At 44.5% G+C, this 22,369-nt stretch overlaps 1 protein-coding gene across 8 annotated transcripts; it reads right to left on the bottom strand.

The window, feature by feature from the left end:
- Nucleotides 1-70: 70 nt before the first annotated feature.
- Nucleotides 71-22,092, bottom strand: CABYR (calcium binding tyrosine phosphorylation regulated). 8 transcript variants are annotated; one of them, XM_066247343.1, is made up of 7 exons: nt 22,043-22,092; nt 19,489-19,540; nt 19,144-19,316; nt 18,995-19,048; nt 5,572-6,786; nt 2,364-2,956; nt 71-392 (listed from the first exon to the last, which is right to left on the bottom strand). In XM_066247343.1, the coding sequence occupies exons 3-6, from the start codon at nt 19,289-19,291 to the stop codon at nt 2,373-2,375; spliced, it is 2,001 nt and encodes a 666-aa protein (XP_066103440.1). In that variant the 5' UTR covers nt 19,292-19,316; nt 19,489-19,540; nt 22,043-22,092; the 3' UTR covers nt 71-392; nt 2,364-2,372. The 8 variants fall into 8 exon arrangements, with proteins under 8 accessions (XP_066103440.1, XP_066103446.1, XP_066103439.1 ...); XM_066247349.1 differs by lacking the exon at nt 2,364-2,956; XM_066247342.1 differs by lacking the exon at nt 71-392 and having other exon boundaries at nt 1,430-2,956.
- Between the last annotated feature and the right edge of the window lie 277 nt (nt 22,093-22,369).

The following is a 22,369-nucleotide window of genomic DNA, read 5'->3' as shown; positions in this document are numbered from 1 at the left end:
CACTGCAGTCCCCAGGGCTGGAGAGACAGCCGCCAGGCGCATGCCCTGGTAAGCAGGTAGTTGGCGTGTAGTATTCTCTGGGGGGTACAGCATTCTAGTGAGGTGCCGCTCTTCACTGGGTGTGAATGCCAAATACAGAATTATCAAGTGGAAATACCTGCTTAAAAAACCTGGAGTGGAGATGGTTATTTCACTTTGTTTTGCACAACGTGTACATGAGTTGGGAAATGCTGTTGTGTTACAAGTTTGAAGAAATTTAAGGCCGTTTGTGTACCTCCTAAATTACACAGCAAGAATACAAGGTTTTATGCTTGCATGAAGTTTATCGATACATTACACTTGCTGGCAGACTCCACCCTGAACCTTGACTCAAACAGCCTCATTTTCGGCATCTGTTAGGAATAATGTAAGTAGAGAATTATTAAAATTTAATCATGAAACTGAGCATGTGTAATATGTAAAGATCAGAAATGTAAGGTATACCCTTCTGCTTTCTGTCACTAAGCTCTTAATCAATTACCTCTATTTGCACTAAAATATCCTTAGCATCTCATGCTGAAAATAGCCATTTTTGATAAATTCCACTGAAAGTCTAAAAGAGGGATAAATAAGAAATGCACAGCCTGACCAGGTGGTGGCGCCATGGATACAGCGTCAGCCTGGGACCCTGAGGACCCAGGTTTGAAACTCCAAGGTCACTGGCTTTAGTGTGGGATCATAGACATGACCCTGTGGTCACTGGCTCGGCTGGAGCCCCTACCCACCTACCCCCCGCCGTCAAGGCACGCATGAAAGCAATCGATGAACAACTAAAGGACTGCAACTGAGTTGATGCTTCTCATCTCTCTCTTGCATGTGCTAAAAAAGAAAAAATAAGAAATGCAGATAGCCTTAAGATATTTTGATAAGTTATCACTTTTAGTAACTGTAGTAGTTGAACCTGTGAATGAAATCTAGCTTTTGCCCATTAGGTGTGCAGTTTGAAATTCCCAGTGTTAAGTAACTGAACTCATTGGTGTAAGTCTAACACCTGTACTTCTATACTCTTGTCTCCCTGCTTTTAGACTTCCTCCTGATTTGTAATCCTTTCCACATAGCAGCCAGCAGGATCTTTCTTCTGGTTTCTCATTCAATCCAAATCTCTCTCCTTGGTGTGCCGGGTCCCTGGATTATGGTCCCTCTTCACATCCCCAGCCTGCTCTGGTACCCCGTCCTCACCTCACCGGGGCCTGCCTGCAGCTTCTCCAACTCCCAGGCTCTCCTGCCCTGGGAGTCCGTCTGGGGGCTCTCTGCAAGGCTGGCTCCTCTCGCACTCAAGCGTCAGTTTCTGCCGAGCCCAATAAAGAAGAGCCTGGAGCACTACTTTGTTTCATAATACTTAACACGCTAATTTACCTTGCTGTCCTCCTCCTCCACTAAGGTGTAGGTTCCATGTTTTGCTCACTTAACTAGACGTGGGGAAAAGGGGCTCACACTGGCACGAGCACTGGGTTGCATGAAAATTTTTTCAGTGACAGTGATATAAAACTGTTCTATCTACATTTAATTCCACCTTGTCTCTTTAATGTGTTTTCATTCTTTCCATTCTACTGGAAATATTCATTCTTACAAGGGAGCAAACTCTTACTACATTGGGTATTCCACATACAATCTCCTATCTCGTACTGTACACTCCAGTTCCCAGCTCTTACAGCTTGTCTCTGCTCCTCCCTGCCACATTGTACATTCCCTAAAAGACTGTCCCTTTAGGCCCTGGCTGGTTTGCTCAGTGGTAGAGCATTGGCCCAGCATGTAGATGTCCTGGGTTTGATTCCTGGTCAGGGCACACAGGAGAAGTACCCATCTGCTTCTCTACCCTTCCTCTCTTGCTTCTCTCTTCCCCTCCTGCAGCCATGGCTTGATTGGAGCAGGTTGGCCCCAGCACTGAGGATGGTTCCATAGCCTCCACCTCAGGCACTAAGAAGAGCTAGGTTGTGGAACACCCCAAATAGGCAAAGCATCACCCCCTAGTGGGCTTGTTGGGTGGATCCCGGTCCAGGCACATATGGAAGTCTGTCTCTGCCTCCCCTCCTCTCACTGGGAAAAAAAGACTGTCCTTTTAAAACAGGGAGAGCACACACAGAAACAGGGTCATGTGTCAGGCACCGAGTTCTTGGTTGAGTCACGGTTCAGTACACTGCTATGCGTCTACTTATTAGTGCCCGGTGGTAAGGAGCTGGAGACGGTCTCATCGGTTAGAGTACTCTCTAACTCACAGCATATTGCAATTCAATTTAATTTTGTAAAATAGCTCAGTCTCCACATCAACAAATCAAAATGCTGCAAATTCAAGTATGCCAAGGCCCACCTATGGTAACATTTACCTGCCAGTTCTAAGTTTCTGTTCTGCGACTGGCAGTCGTCACAGTTATTTCTCCAGCAATACCGTAACTTCCAAAGGGAGTACATTTGTCACCAGATCCTGAACCTTTCTTAGCTATATCTTCTACTGGAAAGGCAACAGAAAGAAAAACTGGGCTTTTTGGCCTGGGCCCCTCCGGTCCACTTGCAGGACTAGCACTCTGGGAGTTGGGGGAATTTTTCTGGAATATCTGATCTGCAGGAACAGCAATGGGCACTTGGACTGCAGCGTATCTCTTCAAAGTATCTGACTGGGAAACAACAGCATGTCCAGGAAGAGGTTTCCAATCCTGGGCTTCCTGCACGTTTGAGCCTACTAAGATAAAAGGTGGGGCACTGGTCTTCATGCTGTCGTCCATCATCACATAAGTTGGAGAGGTAACTTTCGGTGGATTCGGAAGATCCTTAGGATTAGGTACATAGAGGGTTGCTTGGGGGAAAGGCCCAGGTGCAGGTGGTGGTGACGGGCGACTTTGTTGACTCATATCAGTTAGACAGTAAAGGGTCCACATGTTAGAATATGGTGGTGGTTGTCCTGCTTCGCTTGTTGCTATTGCTAAAAAAAAAAAAAAAAAAAAAAAAAAAAAAAAAAGATTCGCAGGTGTTAAAGATTTGGTCTCTGTATCAGGCGCTATGCACAGAAATATCTCTACTTTTACATATAAATAACAGCGATAGTAATACGTGCCATAAAGCATGCTATAGAGAGGCTAAATAAATTGTGTTTGGTAATGTGAGGGGAGATTCTCGACGGCTGGAAAATGCGACAATAGCGCATGGCAGGACACGAACTGTAGCTACACAAGCAGTCGCATTCTAAGTTGCTGTTTCCAGGTAGTTGGACTTTAAACATGGCTACTTCAAGGTCCTCAGGGGAAAATGGAAAACCAAAAAAATCAATTGAACAGCTTAAGCCATTGAGGGGGAAAAAAAAGGTTAATGCATATGCATAGTGGTCTTTTTTTTTTTTTTTTTTTTTTTTTTGTATTTTTCCGAAGCTGGAAAGGGGGATAGACAGTCAGACTCCCGCATGCGCCCGACCGGGATCCACCCGGCACACCCACCAGGGGGCGACGCTCTGTCGCGACCAGAGCCACTCTAGCGCCTGGGTCAGAGGCCAAGGAGCCATCCCCAGCGCCCGGGCCATCCCTGCTCCAATGGAGCCTTGGCTGCAGGAGGGGAAGAGAGAGACAGAGAGGAAGGAGAGGGGGAGGGGTGGAGAAGCAGATGGGCGCTTCTCCTGTGTGCCCTGGCCGGGAATCGAACCCGGGACCTCTGCACGCCAGGCCAACGCTCTACCACTGAGCAAACCGGCCAGGGCCAGTGGTCTTTTTCTTTATGAAAAGTCTGCACTAGTGTCATCTTTTGATCACATAATCAAATAGCTTTAGCTCTTCCAGGCACCATTATTGCCCGTTAATCAGTCACCACACAGTCGAGGACTCAGAATCCCAGAGAGCGCCCCTTTGAAGCACGGCTTGAAACCACAGATCCTAGGTGACAATAAAAGGCTGGTGGGCCCCACAGGGGTTCTTTAAGAGTAGAAAAGAGGTGTAGGTGTGCCACCCCTGTACTTCCACCAAGGACTCTATAACATCAAGTTTGAGCTGCCTAATGAAGACAGCTCTGTCTCGGAGCCCCGAGTCCTAGAAGATGGGACGGAAGAGGACCGGCTACTGTGCTCAGAAGTGCTGCATGGGCCCAGATGTACTGGGTTCACCTGCTCACACGGCTGCCTATTCCTGGTGCAGCTTCTTCCCCGGAAAAGAAGGTACAGCACTATGTACATGATTAAGCTGCTGTGTTTTTAATAGCTTCAGATACTTTTAATTGGTATTTCTTGAAGCTAATTCAAACATATACATAAGGCAAGTCCTCAGTTTTTTGGGTTTTTAATTTTTTTTTTTTTACTCATTTTAGAGAGGAGAGGGATAGACAGAGAGAGAGAGAAGGGGGGGAGGAGCTGGAAGCATCAACTCCCATATGTGCCTTGACCAGGCAAGCCCAGGGTTTCGAACCGGCGACCTCAGCATTTCCAGGTCGACGCTTTATCCACTGCGCCACCACAGGTCAGACCAAGTCCTCAGTTTTGTTAAAGAACCTCTCAGCTCTTCCTTGATAACCTGTAAGCACCTGAGGACAGTAACTTGGTATGCCTGTCCCACACGCTGTGCTTCCAGCACCGCCTCTGCCTTTTCAGCTGTGCAGAATCTCGGTCACACTGCCAGACAGAATTTGATCTCTAACACCTGCTTGGCAACAACCATTTATCACTGGGGCTCTGATAAGAGTCAACATTGAGAGATTCTGCAAAAGGAATGGGAGAGGCTGGCTCATACATGTTCCATCTGTCCTGCAGGGAGAAAGGCCCCTGCACTTGTCTGAATGGGGCAGAAAGGTGGGCAGACCAAATGCCATCATCAGGTCAAGATGGAGGGCAGAGCATGTCTCCGCCACAGGGGAGCAAGGGCAATAGTTCGCAGCAGTCAGGACAGCAGCTTGGTGTGGGCACTTGTGAGGAAACTCATAGAAGGAAGCCAGTCACCTTAGCCGGGCCCAGCACTGCTCAGTGCCTGCCTGTCCATTCTGCTGCTGCTCTACCTCCTGGCCCCCTGTGTGATGACTGCAGCCTGCCCTGTATCCCCCCACCAGCTCTCAGCTGCTCCCCCAGTGCACGGCCCAGCCCCCCAGACCTGGTTGCAGAGCTCTCCTGACTCGGTGCGAAGCAGAGTCAACCACCACCATTTCTTGTACTTTTTAAATGCCAGTCTATGTAAAGGCACTGTTGTAGTTTGATTTTACAGTCATGAGTGAGAAACTTCAAACTAACACCTCCAGTATTACAGACGTGCAATAGGAGTATTCAAATCATACGACTATATCTGTTCCTGACAACAGGCTCTAAAGTTTTTCACTACATAGTATGATCAAAAGAGGAACATGAGAGTGCTAGATGACCAAACTTTGAGGCCAAGTTCTGATGTCAGTTTAAAATCACTCATAAGAGTAAAACCTCAAATACAACAAAGCCTTTAAATAGGTTTGGCATTTTAAAAGCTATTAAAAATCAGGACTTTTGACCAATCTGCAGGGAGCCTACCTAGACAGTTACCTGAAATACGGATGTCATCTGAAGCCATTTTTAATTTTCTAAGTACCTAATTTTCTTACCTGGTTCCATCAAACCTTGTTCAGTCGCTGCTTCCCACTTGGGTTCAATTTTGGATTCAGAAAGACCTTCTGCAACAGGAGTGGGGGGGCCACTGGATGATCTTACTGATGCACCCGAGTACACAGCTTCTGCAGCTTTCCCGGAGGACATGGGTTCGACTTCCATCTCCGGGGATGCAGCCTTTTCCTCCTGCTCGGGGGCTAACGCAACGACCTCGACTTCAAGATGCAGGGAGTTTTCAGGGCCTACTGCTGTGGTGGGGCCCTCTGCATACAGGGACTGTGCAAGCAGACCTTTCAAGGAGGTCTCAGAGATCAGAATGGTTGCTTCTGCCTCCACATGTACTGAGGTATCAGTTTTTGCAGACATGCCTGAGGCCGTCTTGCTTGCAAGTATGGGATTAAGTGGTGGTGATGGCTCTGTCTCTTTAATACTAGTAACCTGAGCAGTAAAAGGGAAAACTGCTTGTTCTGGTGGTTGCTCAACATAAGTAACTCCTTCGATCACAGGCTCATCGTTAAAGATAGATGATATACGAACCGCTGACGTAACCCCAGTATCAGCCTGCAAAAGGACCTTAGGAGCTTGGTCATATTTAGGAGGTTCTTGTTCAGCCTGCAAGGGGAGTGAGGAAGCCGATGATGGTTCAGCCTTATCGTCTTTAGGTTTAGAACCCAAATCTACATGAACAGATGCATGGCTGACAACCTGCATTGCTTCCCACTCTCCAGAATACTCAACAGAAGCAGCAATCACGTTATCTTCAGCAGCCCCTGCAAGCACCTCATTCGCTATAACAGGTATACTTGTTGCCACATCCACCATTAACACATCAGATGGGTCAGAATGAATAGAGGACACTTTACCTAACATCTGAGTAGCAAACTGAGCGGGGTCAGCTGGGACATAGGCAAACTCTGGTGAGACAGCTGCTGGCGATGGCGATGAGGGTGGGCTAGCAGTCTTAGGGGTGGGTGGTTTCGCAGGACCACAGACTGCTTTCGTTGTCTGCTCGGACTGCAGGAACAGGTCAGCCTGAACTGAGGGGAACTGAGTGGTCTTGTTGCTAAGCAGCGGTCCGGCTACATTGTCCTCCTCTGTGTACGTCGATTTCTCCATCCGTGTCGGTTCCTGGGAAACTGGGGCTGTTCTTTTTACTTCTTTTGGACATTCTGGGACCTTTTCTTGTGCCGTTCCTGGTGACCACTTCTCAACTAAAATTATAACCATATAATTAATAAATATATATTCCCCAAATGAAGAATTTTAACCCTTTGAGTAGTATAAACATTCATGTACGTCCTTGCACCTCCTGACCATCCAGAGTACGATCAATTTATTTTAAAAATGTGTCAGGCAACATTAAAAACAGGCAAATGTATGTTCTTGTTTCCATAAATTAGTTATCAAACAAACATGATTTTAAGTTAATAAAACTGGAACTAATTTCATTTTTTGCAAATATACTCTCGAGGGTCAGCGAGCATGAAAACACTACTCAAAGGGTTAAAGCAATAGGTTGAACATTCAGATATCAATACTGTATAAACAAGTACAAAGAGTTTTACTTTAGTTTCTAAAATCTGTGATTTAATGTGGAAAGTAATGAAACTTATCCCTCTCCACTATAAAGATACCTCCCTCAGTTCATCTCCTGGGAACTTGGTGACTCCAAGCAGCACAGTGACAGAACTAACCAGATGCCACACTCGGCTGGTCAGCATCAAAGGAAAGACCTGACTCTGCCTAGAATTAAGAACACTGACACCTCCATGGACAGGTCTGCAGGTCCAAACTTCCTCACAGCTGAGGAGGGGAGGAGACTTTGGCCAGGCCAAATGCCATCACGTTAATAAAGGCAATCCTCAATGTGAGAATACTGGCATATAAAGTTTAACTTAATTTAACTTGAAAAACTAGGACTAGATGATATTTTTGTATTAGGAAACATCACATAATTCCAACCTAAAAATGGTAGCACCTGCTGGTGGGGTGGAATAAAGCAGCCAGCGTCCTACTGACCCAGAGAGAAAGCAGCAGCCAAGTGATTTCTGGATCCGAAGTGTGGACTCTGAACCCTCAGGCATGAGGAAAATTCCTCAGGTCAAGATAGCTGATGACATAGAAACTCCTCGAGCTGGAAGATACTGTAAAATCCTTTTCTGCTTGTCACCTACACACCTGGGTAACCACCTTTGTTGTAACTCATCGAACAGTTTCATACCTGCTTACTTTACTGAGGATTTTCTCTGGGAAAGGATTTCCCTCATATGAGAAAATCTGAAGAAGTAGAATTTGCTTTACAAGAATGTGTTTGCTTCAAGTCAAAACTTTGGAGATGTTTTTACAGGTTCTGCTGCTTCCTAAAGAACAGTGTCTGGCCTGACTGGGCGGTGGCGCAGTGGATAGAGCGTAGGACTGGGATGTGGAGGACCCAGGTTCGAGACCCCGAGCTCACCAGCTTGAGCGCGGGCTCATCTGGTTTGAGGAAAGCTCACCAGCTTGGACCCAAGGTTGCTGGCTCGAGCAAGGGGTTACTCGGTCTGCTGAAGGCCCGCGGTCAAGGCACATGTGAGAAAGCAATCAGTGAACAAACTAAGGTGTAGCAACAAAAAACTGATGATTGATGCTTCTCATCTCTCTCTGTTTCTGTCTGTCTGTCCCTATCTATCCCTCTCTCTGACTCTGTCAGAGAGTAAAGAAAAAAAAGCACAGTGTCTGATAGTGTCTCCTTCCCTAGCAGCTGCTGACTTATAAACTCAAGTCTGACTCTGAACATGACACCGCACCAGATGCTCACGTGCAGGAGAAAAGCTACGTCTGCTCTTACCTTCCCCTCTGCTTGGTGCAGTGACCTCATTTTCCTAGCCATTCTCCTCCTCAGGACTTCCCCACCCATTTCTAGCTAAGGCCTTTACCCGCTAATCCACTTGGAGTGTTTGAGCTGTGTGTAAGACACTACACTAGGCACTGTTGAGAATGTAAACATGGAGACGAGACCTCAGAAAGCTTACAGTCAATAATGGAGACTACACCTAGTAATGGTCTTAATAAAGATCTATGGAAATTCAGAAGAGGAAAAGAACTTTTCTGGCTACAAAAATAAGGGAAATTTAAATAAGTCTGGCCTTACACTTAAGATATAGGAAGCTGCAAAAGCATCATTCCCATGACAATGAGGAAAGGCCAGATAAACCACAAAATAACTTCTGGAGCCCACTGAGAGGAGTCACAGCAATCAAGGAATCTGATTTCCAAAGAGCAGCCAGTCCCTCCAAGGAAAGAAGAGCCATGAGACCATCTACTCTGTGGCAGGGCCTGGAAAGGAGAGACCACAGCCATACCATTCTGGCTCATAAGGTATCAGCCAGAATCTCAGTGTACTGGTAAAGGCCAGATGTGGGTGGAGACATCAGTCTGGAATAGGAGAGTGCAACTCAAGCACTTTTCCATGGGCCTCACATGAGACAGATCTACAGCAATGCTAAGCACAGGTCTCCTGCCACTGAGCCAGAGGCAGCAAACACTTGCTCAAGACTGACAGATACAGGCAGAGTTTGGCTGCTGCAAGGACAACCAGCAGGAACACTGAGAAAGCCCCACCCCTGAGGCCCAGGTGCACAGGGTCAGCCAAGGTCCGAGTAACAAGAAACATCAGCTGGCTTCCCCTGGTGAGGAACAAGAGTGTGGGGAGAGAGAGACCCTCTGTGGCTGGTGAGAAGGCTGAGGGTGAAGCCCAGACACAGAAAGCCCTGGCCCCCCACCCTGGCCTCAACACAGGGCAGCAGCAGCCCATTGGGGATGGGATTTGAGGCCTGCAGTTCAGTGAAACGGAAATGACCACCACCACAAACCCACGTCCACCCAGACTGGCCTACTCACCCGACACCAGTTCAATGACCATCTTCCCCCAGAAGAACTTCAGTTCCGCAGGTGTTTATTCACCATGAGTTTTCCAGAACCCAGATGATCTAGGGATTGAATTCCTGCAATGCCTGCATGGGACCTCTGTGATGCATTGCTTACATGATGTGGTTTCAGCAACTGGAAAGCTCACTTGCCCTTTTAAAAGTATCTACCTTACAGGCTTGTGGGACCTATAATTACAGTGTGTCCGTAAAGTCATGGTGCACTTTTGAACAGTCACAGGAAAGCAACAAAAGACGATAGAAATGTGAAATCTGCACCAAATAAAAGGAAAACTCTCCCAGTTTCTGTAGGATAATGTGACAGCATGTGTGCATGCACAGATGATGACGTAATACCGTGTCTACAGCGGAGCAGCCCACAGCCATGCCAGTCGAGATGTGGACGGTACAGAGGAAAGTTCCGTGTGTGTTCTGTGGCTCGCTAAATTCAAATCTGTGACCAAAGTGCAACGTGAATATCGGTGTGTTTATAACGAAACACCACCACATAGGAATAACATTACTCGGTGGGATAAGCAGTTGAAGGAAACCGGCAGTTTGGTGGAGAAACCCCGTTCTGGTAGGCCATCAGTCAGTGACGAGTCTGTAGAGGCTATACGGGATAGCTACCTAAGGAGCCCTAAAAAATCTGTGCGTGAGCCCACATCGAACTGCACTGAATAGGTATGAAACTGGGAGGGTTTTCCTTTTATTTGGTGCAGATTTCACATTTCTATTGTCTTTTGTTGCTTTCCTGTGACCGGTCAAAAGTGCACCATGACTTTACGGACACACTGTATATCTGGGAGAGCCCCAGGCCTCATATTTTTGCCTAAGTCCCCTATTCAGCAACAATCATTCTGGAAAGGTAAAGCAGCATGTAATTGTCAATCATTAACAACTCTTTGGGGAATTGATGGTAATGACTTTCTTCCCTGCAACTTTTTCATAGTGAAAACATATATGAGAAGACCCCGGTCTTGGCCGTAGCTGCATGACCCTGGCCAGGTCAACAGCTCTGAGCTTTTGGCCTCTTCCTCTGTAAAATGGTTAATAATCCTGACCTCACTGAGTTTCTGTAGAGATCAGTTGAATCACTAATCTGAAAGTGTTCTATAAACTGTAAATCATGTAAATGGAGAAAGTAAACCAATCCAGTTAAAAACAGAAAAGTTCTGAAATTAAACTTCATATCTTTAATTCAGCTTTGATTAAAATTAAATTGGCTATTTCCTAAACTGAGTGATAGAATGCAGGGTGTTTTTTCTCACTTTTATGTATGTCTACATATAATATATGTAATATTCATGTCATATATCATTTTGAATAGATATTTCATAATTCTAAAAAATTGAGATCAGATGCCTTATGCCTTAAGACTTAATTTTTTTTGTTTTAAGTGAGAGTAGGGGAGATAGACTTCCGCATGTGCCCTAACAGGGATCCACCCAGCAACCTCCATCTGGGACCAATGCTCTGCTCATCCTGGGTTGCTTACAACTGAGCTATTTTTAGAGCCTGAGGCAGAGGCTCAAGAGAGCCATCCTCAGCACCCAGGGCTGACATGCTTGAGGCAATTGAGCCATGGATGCGGGATAGAGAGACAGAGGGGAAGGAGAAAGAAGCAGATGGTCGCCTCTTCTGTGTGCTCTAACCAGGAATCGAACCAGGAATTCTATACATTGAGTTGACACTCTACCACTGAGCCAACTGGCCAGGGCCAAGATTTAATGTTTTTGAAAATGTAAAGCACTATATTAACCATTTGGCTTTGTTTAAAATACATGAGAGAATATTAGCAAATATATGAATACTAATTACCACATATATATAACTTAAATCACTACTGAGTTCTTACTGATATCTGTTTATTAAGAAAGGTAAAGAAATTTTCTCTATAATGATTTAAGATGTTTTAATAATTCCAAAGATCGCTGACTTGAACCTTGAGATTGTGCACAAAACTGTTTATGTGCCTCTGTCCCTAATTAGACTACTCTTTAGGTCTTATTCATCCTCGATTCCTCAGTCTGTCACAACAAAGAAGCTAATGATTGGAGAAGAGAATATGTGTACCATACACATTCCACACCCTCACCTTCAAGCACTCCACTGTGAATTATCCACCCCCATCTTTATCTCCCGCCTTCTCTCGTATTAATCACCTATCTCGCCTCATGTCCTGCTTATTATCCTCTTGTCTTTGACACCTTTCAGATTTCCTTTTAGTGCCAGAATATTACCTTTATATCCTTATTTTTCCCTGCCAGCTATGTGCCCCAGCACCCCAAATCTTCACATGAGTTCTGCCTATTCCAAGAAAATTGCACACGTGGAATTTATCTCTTATTGGTTACATGGAATATCAGTATTGGGATTCTATACTGAATTTTAATCGGTCATTGTATAACATTTAAAGAAAATACTTTTTATCTTTAGTTATATTCTTAATTCTGAATGTACAGGTTCTTTAAATTATACTGCTCACAAAAGTTAGGGGATATTTTATTCCTTCATATTCATTTTGAAATATCCCCTAATTTTTGTGAGCAGTATAGTTTAAGTAGAACCAGATCACTCAAGTCATATAGGGTTAATCTTCATATGGCTGAGAAAATCAACCTACACACCAAATCTAGTTTGCTTGATTGCTTTGTAACTTTCCTCTCAGTTGGGCTCAAGAAAGGTTCTTTTGTGGTCCTGGCCAGTTGGCTCAATGGATAGAGGGCTGGGCCGGCATATGGATGTCCTGGGTTCAATTTCTGGTCAGGGCACACAAGAGAAGTGACCATTTGCTTCTCTCCCTCTTCCCCTCCCGCAGCCAGTGGCTTGATTGGTTCAAGTCTCCTCTCAAAAAAAAAATAATCATCTAAATAAAAATCCCCTTCTCTAGCAGAGTTCTTGTCCTCCTCTGAATGTCCATAGATCTTTATCAGGGTCATTTTAGGTAATTACAATTTACCCATAATATTTGTACAGCTAATCTCTGCTACTGAACATAAGCTTTATGAGGTCTCATCTTAATGTTTATATCCTCAACAGTGCCTCGTTCACTGACTAGCAAGGAACTGTATTCACTGGGTCTATATTCATTATAGGTAGGCAGTGATTTGCTTTCAGTACGTTGGAGATGTCACTCCATTGTCCTAGGTTTCTGTGGTTTCTGTTAAATCAGTCTGAGGTGCGTGAGGTCTACAAAGACGTGAAATGAGAGATGATAGCAAAGGTCAGATAAATTCAGATCATACAAAGCTTTGCAAGCCATGGCTGGTAGAGGGCTCAGACTTCCATACTATGAGTTAGACGTGTCAGAAAGCTGTCCTTTAGCTCATCTAGCTGACCTGTCTGCATTTAAAAAGTTCATTTCCCAATACAAAAGCTGATCTTAATACTTGTCTCTTCTAGTTTAAAAGTCTTTTGGATAATTATTCAGTCTTTTGTGGAACTGCTCTTTTATTAACGGTTATCCGCTCCCAAACAGGGAGTTCGAATGGTAGAGTAGCTCTGGCCGATCCCCCGTGTCCTTTCCTGCTGGCTCTCTGACCTCTGAGACAGGCCATCTTGCACCGCCTGGACTCTGGGTGTTGGTCTGTGACTCAGCTGCATTTACTACTCAGGTGTTTCTACTTTAGCAGAAAATGTGGCCTGTTTGCTTATTTCACCCAGAACTGGGAAATCTCCTTCTTAATTTGGTCCTCTTTAGCATCTGAGTCTAATTTTTAGTTTATTCCCAGCTTGGATACTACCTGTTATAGCTCTCTGCTAGCAGGTTGAGTAACTGCACTTTCTCCCCACCTGATTCCTTGCTAGTCATCATTCTGGGACCATCTAAACATATCTGGACCCATTAACAGCCACACACAGGCCATAGGAAGCCAGAAATCTTATTTCAGGCCTATCTGAAAAAGACTCCAGTACTTCTAATCCATTACCTCAAATGTAATTCTTGTATTTGACAAATATTTAATGTCTGATCACAATTATAATGTAGATGCTGAATATAGCATATGCCATATGTTATGCTAATCAGACAGCTGGCATTGTTCTAGACGACACCCAGGAAAGAACCAGCTTTCTGCTCAGGATTTACAACATTTGACCAGAGATTCTGCCTTCCCTGTCCCCAGCTTTAGGCCCAGCTGGCACTTTGCATGCACTACCCCTGCCCCAGCACATAATCCCATTGCCGAGAAGGGCCTTCCCTTCCCCTTCCTTTGCGCAGGAAAAGACCTTATGTCCTACCTTTCTTCCCTGTCCTCGATGGCTGATACAAAGTAAAAACTTGGTTCTGGTAGCTTTTGCTCTTAATACTCAGCTCTGAAAGTTCCAAGAAAATATTCTCTTAATAAAAACAGGCTCCTGCAACACTCCAAAGTCTTAGCTTCCTTACTGTGAACTTTGGAAACAGTACTTTCTTGTTCCAGGCTGTGTATGCCTTTCCCCTAATGCAAATGAATGCGTCAGTGGGTAGAGATGAACAAAATAAATAGGAATAATTGGAGATGGTCTGAAATCAAGGCAGAAAGTATCCCTACAACACTGAAGAGTTTGGATCTTGTGAACCATCCAAGTTTCTGGATAGCACAGTGATATACTATGAGGCCCAAGATGATCTTCTCATGACTCCTGTCTGTCAGTGTTACTGACCTCATACTGGCAACCTGGGTTCTTGTCCTGGTTGGCCTTATCTGCTTCCCACCCGAGCCACCCCCTTCTCTCTTAATCCTGACCCTGTGTTTCTGTCCCTACTCTGACCCCAATTCTTGACTATACCATTGCTCAATGATTTACTTGCCTTCTTTAGTATGGAAAATATTCCCCAAATGATTAATCTTATCATAACAGAAAAGCATGAAGTACCTAAACGCCCTTCCCAAATCATTCAAACCTTGTTCAATGAAATTCCTGCCGTGGTAAGGATTAACCACCTTGCCTAGGCAAATACAAGACTTCAAGAAATATAAGGGTAATTTGGCAAACTACCCTCCCTGTTTGGGGAATCAGTATAGCGTACTTGAAGAAAATGCCCTGGAAAGTGCAGAGTAGCACCAGAGCTTCACAGAATTTAGTCCTTAGTCCAGAAATAGATTCCTTGTTTGTTTAAAAAGTGTGGATAGCCACAAGCATGTATACCAAACTGTAAAAATAATGCATAAAAATAAAATTTGGCATAAGAAACTAAAAACATTACCATGAATATTTAACATGAATAAACAACTTAAGACAATATTTAATGATATGCATAACTGCTATGGTGCTGCAAAGGAATTAAAATTGGGCCCAAAGATCAGCAGCAGTTCATGACTACTGGTCCCCAAGAATGTTCGGGATCAGTTAGAAAAGTTAACAGGGTAACTCAGGGACTCAGCTGGGCTAGTCCTTGATTCTTCAGAAGGGGTGGTTATTGCCTATCTCTGGTAGAAGCCAAGACAGGGCCGCCCTGGAGACTGGACTCGGGCTCAGGAGGGGGAAGGTGACAGTGATGCTGAGATCTCATCTGCCACTCTGAAGGGAAACCCCTGTCCTCTTCGCTGAGTGGTGAGATCAGAATTAGCCCAATACGGGCTTCAGGTTCCAAGTAAAGAGGAGGAAGTGACTGTGGGAGACAATGAGGGGAAAGGAGGCTGAAACTCCTCTCCTCCCCTTCACTCTTTCAGTTCAGGCATTTAAGTTTTCCCCAGAGGTACGCTAGAATGTAACTCTGTCATGGAAAGAGCTTGAATCACAAACTTGGACCTTAGCTATGTCGAAGTTTAGGCTGTAACTCTGTCAATTAATACTGAGAAGCTTACAACTTATTTAATCACTCACAAGCATTAGATTTTTCTTGAATAAAATTGCAATGATGTCACCTACCTTATAAAGTTGTCTTAATTGACCACTTTATAAGTAAATGCATGGCCAAAACAAGTCCTCACTAAACTTCATTTCTTTCCTTCTTTTCCTAGAAAAGACTAAGGAGTGGAACTCAAGAGAGTTTTTGCCTTAAAATGCTGCCTGCATTTCTAAAATCCCCTCCATTATTTTGATTAGAAATTCTCCTGAGAAGACTGAGAAATGGGGGGGCTTTCCCTGACTCATGGGGTTGCGGGAAAACCAGGGGTGACCTGGGAAAGTGCTCCACCATGAGCTGCTTTGGGAGTGGGCATGTGTGGGTGAAATGCCACAGCAAAGGGTGGCTAGAGTCGGGGACCATCTTAAAGATCCCAGGCTCTGGAAAATGGGGAAGAGATGAGAAGCATCTGAAAAGTGAAAAAGTTACTCCCGTGTATGTTTCTTCTCCTCCTGCCTCATCAATCACCTGCCTCCTCATAAAATTTTGAAGGCACTGGGAAGATGGATAAACACTATTGGCCTTACGGTGAGGCCAGCCAATAAATGGGGCTCATTCTAAGAAAAATCCCAGAATGATGTGTTCAAATAAAACAAATACTATATGTACAGTAGGCAGCGAACTAACCAGTTTGGGAATTAACTGTGGATACAGCATCCCTACTGAACCTTCTTATGAAACACACATCCTTCATGCTCCTATCTCATAACGGGGAGACGAGTGGGGACCAATGCACTAGGGATAGTACTTAGCCCTTGCTCACATCACCAAGTCTTAATAACCGGTGGTGTCTCAAGGCTGATCTAGCCTCATGTTGAAGAGAATAAAAGAACAGAGAAAGAGTCACTTAGTCCTCAAAGAATGGTTAATATCCCCATATTGCAAGTCATTGAAAAGCTGAGAAAGCCACAATCCCTAGGACTAGTAGACTGAGTAGGGTATTCTAGGTGCCGCCATCCACATTTAAAACAGATCCACATAAAGAAAGTTATATTACTGCCCCCGGTATACCTAACCTTTTTTTAAGGTGAGGGGAGAGAGAGTGAGGAGAGATGAGAAACATCAACTCATAGTTGTGTCACTCTAGTTGTTCATTGATTGCTTCTCACAGGTGCCTTAATCAGGGAGCTCAAGCTGAGCCAGTGACCCCTTCCTCAAGCCAGCGACCTTGGGCTTAAGCCAGCAACCTTGGGGTCATGTCGATGATCCTGCACTCAAGCCAGTGACCCCAGGGTTTTGAACCTGGGTCTTCAGTATCCCGGGTTGATGCTATATCCACTGTGCCACCACCAGTCAGGCAGGCTATACCTAACAATTTTATTGCAGAGAACCAAACAACCATGCATCCAAATTTACCCAGAGTTGCCACAGGAATAGCAGGAGGACAATTAAACCAGTCAGAGGCAGAGAACGTCATTCAGGAGAGGACATAACCATACCAAGTGGGAACCTGACGGTGCCTGTATATCCCCAGATAGCCCCTCTATAACCCAGACTGCCGCTTTCCTGGATACAGGTAGAATCATGCTGTCTCTAGGATGGAGATTAATGGCTACTGTGTCCATTTGGCAAGACAATAAAAGGCAAGTGGACAAATGAGCCAAACTGATATTAGACAGTAACTCGAAACTGTATTTTCTGGTTATACCTTTATGTTATCTTCCCATCTCCCTGGTAAACTAGAACCAGCAATATTTGTTTCTACTCTGCTGCCTAAAGAACAATTTGTTTCTACAGCCATACTGTGATCTTCTTTTTAGGATTATCTGTACATTCTTTCAATTTCCTTGATAGCTACAGTTAGTAGAGAAAAGCAGCAGACTCTCCTATCCCTTACTTCTGCTGGAGGTAGGGCTGGCCTCCATTAGTCCAGTGTGTTAATTTTGAACCCTGAGATTCAAAGACATTAACCTAGCTAGCTAGACCAGAACCCACATTAATTTAGTCTACTAGCTAAATTGAATGGTGGGTAAATTCTTCAGTAAGCAAATTAGCCTCAAATGCTACCAGTTAGCTTCCACCATGAGCTATATCACCATTCTCAGACATAATAAACCTGCACACTCCCATAGCTCTGAAACATAGCTCCTGGAACAGAGGATACAAGTATAAAGGCAGTAATAACCTTGACTGCCTGGGAAACCAGGCGCGTAATGAGGGAGGGGGAGGAGGGTCAGTTTTCTAGCACCTTTCTATATACCCTACTGGTGATAAGCAAATCCCAAACCTGCTTCCCACGGCAAGCTGGGAGTGCCGTCAGACCCTGCTGGGAAGAAGCCAGACTAGACAGTAAAATGTTCCTGCACCGCAGCAATTCCCTGTCCTGCTCCTACAAATGCAAACTCTTGCTATTAATCTTGCTTTCAGTTTTGGGTGTCTCTCACTGCACGGCCAAACTGTCATGATTTTTTTTTTTTCATTTTCTTACTCCTGATTTGACCCTATTTTGTCTGTTATCTGTTAGCATCAGCAACAGAGTATAAAAGTAGCTGAAACTCACTGATCCTACCTTTTCTTTCTCTATGATCATTTCATGATTTGTTATTTCCCACTCTGATCGTGTGTCTCCTTTTTCTCCACAAAATTCTGCTGAAAGCCTTTTGTGACCATTCTGTTAGACAGGTGTGCTTGTCCTTAGGATCTGACCAACGCAGCCTCCTTTGCATTTCGCCTCTCCTCCCCTCTGACTTGTTCACTGCTCCTCTGTCCACTTGGTCTCATGTTCATATAAGATATTTACATATATAAAACACTTGTTTTAAGCAGATAGACACCTCTGTGTCACAGAGGCTGGAGGAGAACACTTTTTATGAAGAACTATCTCTTTACTCCAGAGAGGGTCATACAGAAAAGATGGTGACAACTAATTGAATTCCTGTCTTCCAATTTGTCTACAGTTAAACCATCATGGGGAGGAGAAAAACAGTGGTTAAACTTTTCTTTATAAAAAAAAACACCCATCTTCCAACGAGTGTTTATACAATTTTCTTAGGCTCATAATTTGAGTCTTTATTACTACAAACTCCAGTTCTCGTCAAGTTCACTATACTTCCGTAAAGACAGGTCACCATATTGGAAAGGGCTTCTGTCATAGGTTATACACAAAGTTTTAAGTCTCATTGTACAAAATGGTTTGCAAAAGATGTTTCCTATTTTTGCCTTCTTCAGATTTAGAATCTTCCAAAATGTCAGTCTCATATTTAAAAAGAAACACCTGCCTGACCAGGCGGTTGCACAGTGGATAGCACGTCAGAATGGGACGCAAAAGACCCAGGTTTGAAACCCCAGGTCACCAGCTCATCTGTTTTGAGCAAGGCTCACCAGCTTGGACCCAAGGTCACTGGCTTGAGCAAGGGGTTACTCGGTCTGCTGAAGGCCCCCGGTCAAGGCACATATGAGAAAGCAATCAATGAACAACTGAAGTGCCACAACGAAGAATTAATGCTTCTCATCTCTCTCCTTTCCTGCCTGTCTGTCCCTATCTGTCCCTCTGTCTCTGTCTCTGTCAAAAACAAAACAAAAGCCCTGATTTAATAATAAAAATAAAGCATCAATTTATTTAAACATATACAATGTGATTATTTAAAATATTCATGGGCATCTTAAGTTTGACTGTGTGCTATTGTTGATGAAATAATTTATAACTAGTATTATTAAACTATTACTACTTGTGGTACTTACCTTTAATCTGATGGAATTGTTTAACCAGATCTTTTATATCCAGAGAAGCATTCCCTGAAGGAATAAATACAGGAAATCAGATGCAAAAAATTTCCAATTTAAAATGCTTTTTCACAGCAACAAATATATAATCTAAAGCAATAACAAACCTTCTCTGAACAGAATGAGTTCTTCAAAGTAAACCGCTGCAAACTGGGTGATGTTCGACGGCTTGGTTCTTATAACAGCTCTACTAACCCCCTCGAGTAGACTCTTGAGGCCATAAGGTACAACAGGTATGGACTTTGAAGAAAACATTTTGGCAGGATGTCTGTAATCTCAACTATAATGAAGAAAAACAAAGTCTTATAGTTAATAGTTTTTTCTTAAAATGTTATGAGTTTTTTAGAACAAATCTACCTCCTATTAAAATTATTCACTTTAGTTCTAATCTCTTGATATTTAATCTAGCAAAATGGGCTAATTCTTGATGTTAAAAGAAAAAATCACGTTACCAATAGCTTTTTATGTGCAGGGGGGCACTCACAGAAGTCCATAGGAAGAGCCCTGTCAGGCAAACAAAGATAAAAATGCCAACCAAATGAATGAAACCTGTTTCTGTAAAGTTCAGTAAATATTTTGCGCAAGAAAATTTCAAGAAAAGTTTATTAAGCTTATTTATCTGTGTCTAAACAATATCCTTCCAAACTTCAGGGGCACTGGATTTTCTGTACATTCATGAAATAGAATTACAAAGCAGGGTTTCTTCAAGAAAAATGTCTTTTCTGCCTCATTTTTCTAAATATATCCTATCCTTGGGAACACTGACCATATTTAAGTCCACATTTGGTTGGTTCAGTGGTAGAGCGTCGGCCTGGCATGCAGAAGTCCCGGGTTCGATTTCCGGCTAGGACACACAGAAGAAGCACCCATCTGCTTCTCCACCCCTCCCCCTCTCCTTCCTCTCTGTCTCTCTCTTCTCCTCCCGCAGCCAAAGCTCCATTGGAGCAAAGATGGCCCAGGCACTGGGGATGGCTCCTTGGCCTCTGCCCCAGGCGCTAGAGTGGCTCTGGTCGCAACAGAGCGACGCCCCGGAGGGACAGAGCATCACCCCCTGGTGGGCGTGCTGGGTGGATCCCGGTCGGGCGCATGTGGGAGTCTGTCTGACTGTCTCTCTCCGTTTCCAGCTTCAGAAAAATACAAAAAAAAAAAAATCAGAATAAGTATGTTACATGTGGTATTCACCACTCACCACCACGGGCACCTCTTTCTTCTTTCATGTCCTCCCTTAACCTCTGCACTAGTTTCTCCTCTCTCTCCCCCTCCGCCCGCCTCCCTGGATTTTAAGTGGTACCAAAGGTATTGCATTGTATAACTTGTGATTCTGATTTGCAGAGGCTGCCACCCTAAATTTTGTCAGTGTGTGTTCATTGTTTTATTCTTTACAAAAATTCTTTAAAGTGGCTTACAAATACACATAAAGAACAAAATTAAATACTCAAGGAAAAATTATGGTAGGAAAAACAGGACGGAGCTAAAAGTAAGGTTAGTATTCCAATGCAAATCATGGGTCAGGGGTGTCAAATCAGCCCCTGAGCTACTACCAAGCAGCTATCACAAAACAGAAAACAGTTAAAATTATTCAGGTTTCCTAAGACAAACAAATTAGTTGCTTGGGAGAATCACAGCTATTCTGGCCCCTGAGACTCAGGAGAAGTTTTCCCTATGGGTCCTCATGGAGGAGAACAGTGTGTGACATAATGAATTATGTCCTCAACAACAACCTCACAGCAAAGAGTAATGAGTTTCATAGGGTTAAAGTGGCAGTTTAGATACAGTAATCAAATCTCTAATAAAAAGCAACTAATTGGTCAGAACAAAATGCTGAATATTTAAAGGGACAGTCCATCTTCCCAGAGGTCAGAGAAAATAAATTTGGATTGGCCAAAGCAAACACTTTGAGAATTAAGTGTATTGAATCCCTTAATGAAAACATACTATCAGAATACCATCTAACAGGCGCTTTACTGAATTAAACCATCTTTAAAAACCAGTAGTACAGCTTTAGTATGCCCACATGCTAAATGTTAAGGGACAAAGGCAGTAATTATATGTATGATACATACACATATGTGAATTTTTTTTTAAAGGACATTCTTTACACCCAATCTGAGTAGATAGGTCAGTCATAATGTAGCTAACAAAAGACCCTCTCTGTAGGCAGTTAGTGGTGTGTGCTACCAACTGTTGGGCAATCGTCTATGCGGCGGTCCTAATATTTCTCATCCCAGGAGGCCTGCGGCGCCCTCACTCCACTCCTTGTGAATGCGCCTGGCCATTTAGTGCCCCAGGCCAGGTATGCTGAGCACTCCACATCGCAATCCCATACAAGTAAATGTCCGGGGCAGGTTGAGAAATACTGTGACACCAAGCATAATTACAGCACTGCGTATGGTCTCAAATACAGACATCGAGGATTGTTTAAAGTGACAGCTTAATAACTCTGGCCCAATCTCTCCTTTAAATAACATTTGTCAAAACTTAACATCAAGGATTGTTTAAAGTGACAGTTTATAGTTAATTCTGGCCCAATCTCTCCTGTAAATAACGTGTCAAAACTTAACAAATTTTCCAACCCCCAGTCCAAACCGTGAACTTGCATTTACCCACAGCCCCAGGGGTAACCCTCGTGCAGGTAGAACAGTGGCTTCGGCTGAGGATGCCAAAGCGAAGGCCCCGGGGCCACAGAACTCCTCCCTAAAGACCCACGCCGCGGTCTGTGTGCCCCGCTGGGTCTGGGTCTGGGTCTGGGCCTGCTTTGACCTGTAGTTTGTTTGGTGGAACAGGCAGAGAAAGATGGAAGAGCACATATCCCGAGTCGGTGCCAACGGGTTCGCAAGCGGCAGGTGGCGGACGCACCCCGCCTGGCCCGACTGGCGAGGACCGGCTGCCGGCTGCTATCACACTCACTGGTGTGGCGGGCCCTTCCCCGGCGCCTGAGGAACCGTGTACCGTCCCCACCTCGCGACCAGAGAGCCTGACTCCGGGACCCAGGGGCACTCGCCCCACCTTATCTCCCGGTGGGTTCTAATATCCTTCCTCCTTGCCTCCTTGCCGGCGGCTCCTGGAGCGCGCGGCCCAACGGGCCTTTTATACGCTATAGTACGTCAAGGCCTGCGTCACAAAGCCCCGCCCTCGCGCTGCGGCTAAGGCGGGGCCGACGCCCCCCCCTTCCCCCCCCCAAATGGTGAACCAAAAGTGACAGTGACCAGAATTCCGCGAGCCCGGACAGTCCGCTTCAAAGTACTGGCATTTTCAAACAGCCTGGGGTAGGTCAAGGCGACAGTCTCCCCACGGGCTCAACCTAAAATAATAGCTGGTTTGGAAGAAAAGAGA

The sequence above is a fragment of the Saccopteryx bilineata genome, chromosome 11, assembly GCF_036850765.1.
Source record: "Saccopteryx bilineata isolate mSacBil1 chromosome 11, mSacBil1_pri_phased_curated, whole genome shotgun sequence".
NCBI lineage: Eukaryota > Metazoa > Chordata > Mammalia > Chiroptera > Emballonuridae > Saccopteryx > Saccopteryx bilineata.
The sequence above is the reverse complement of the archived record's forward strand: the minus strand, read 5'-3'. Positions and strand labels throughout refer to the sequence as shown.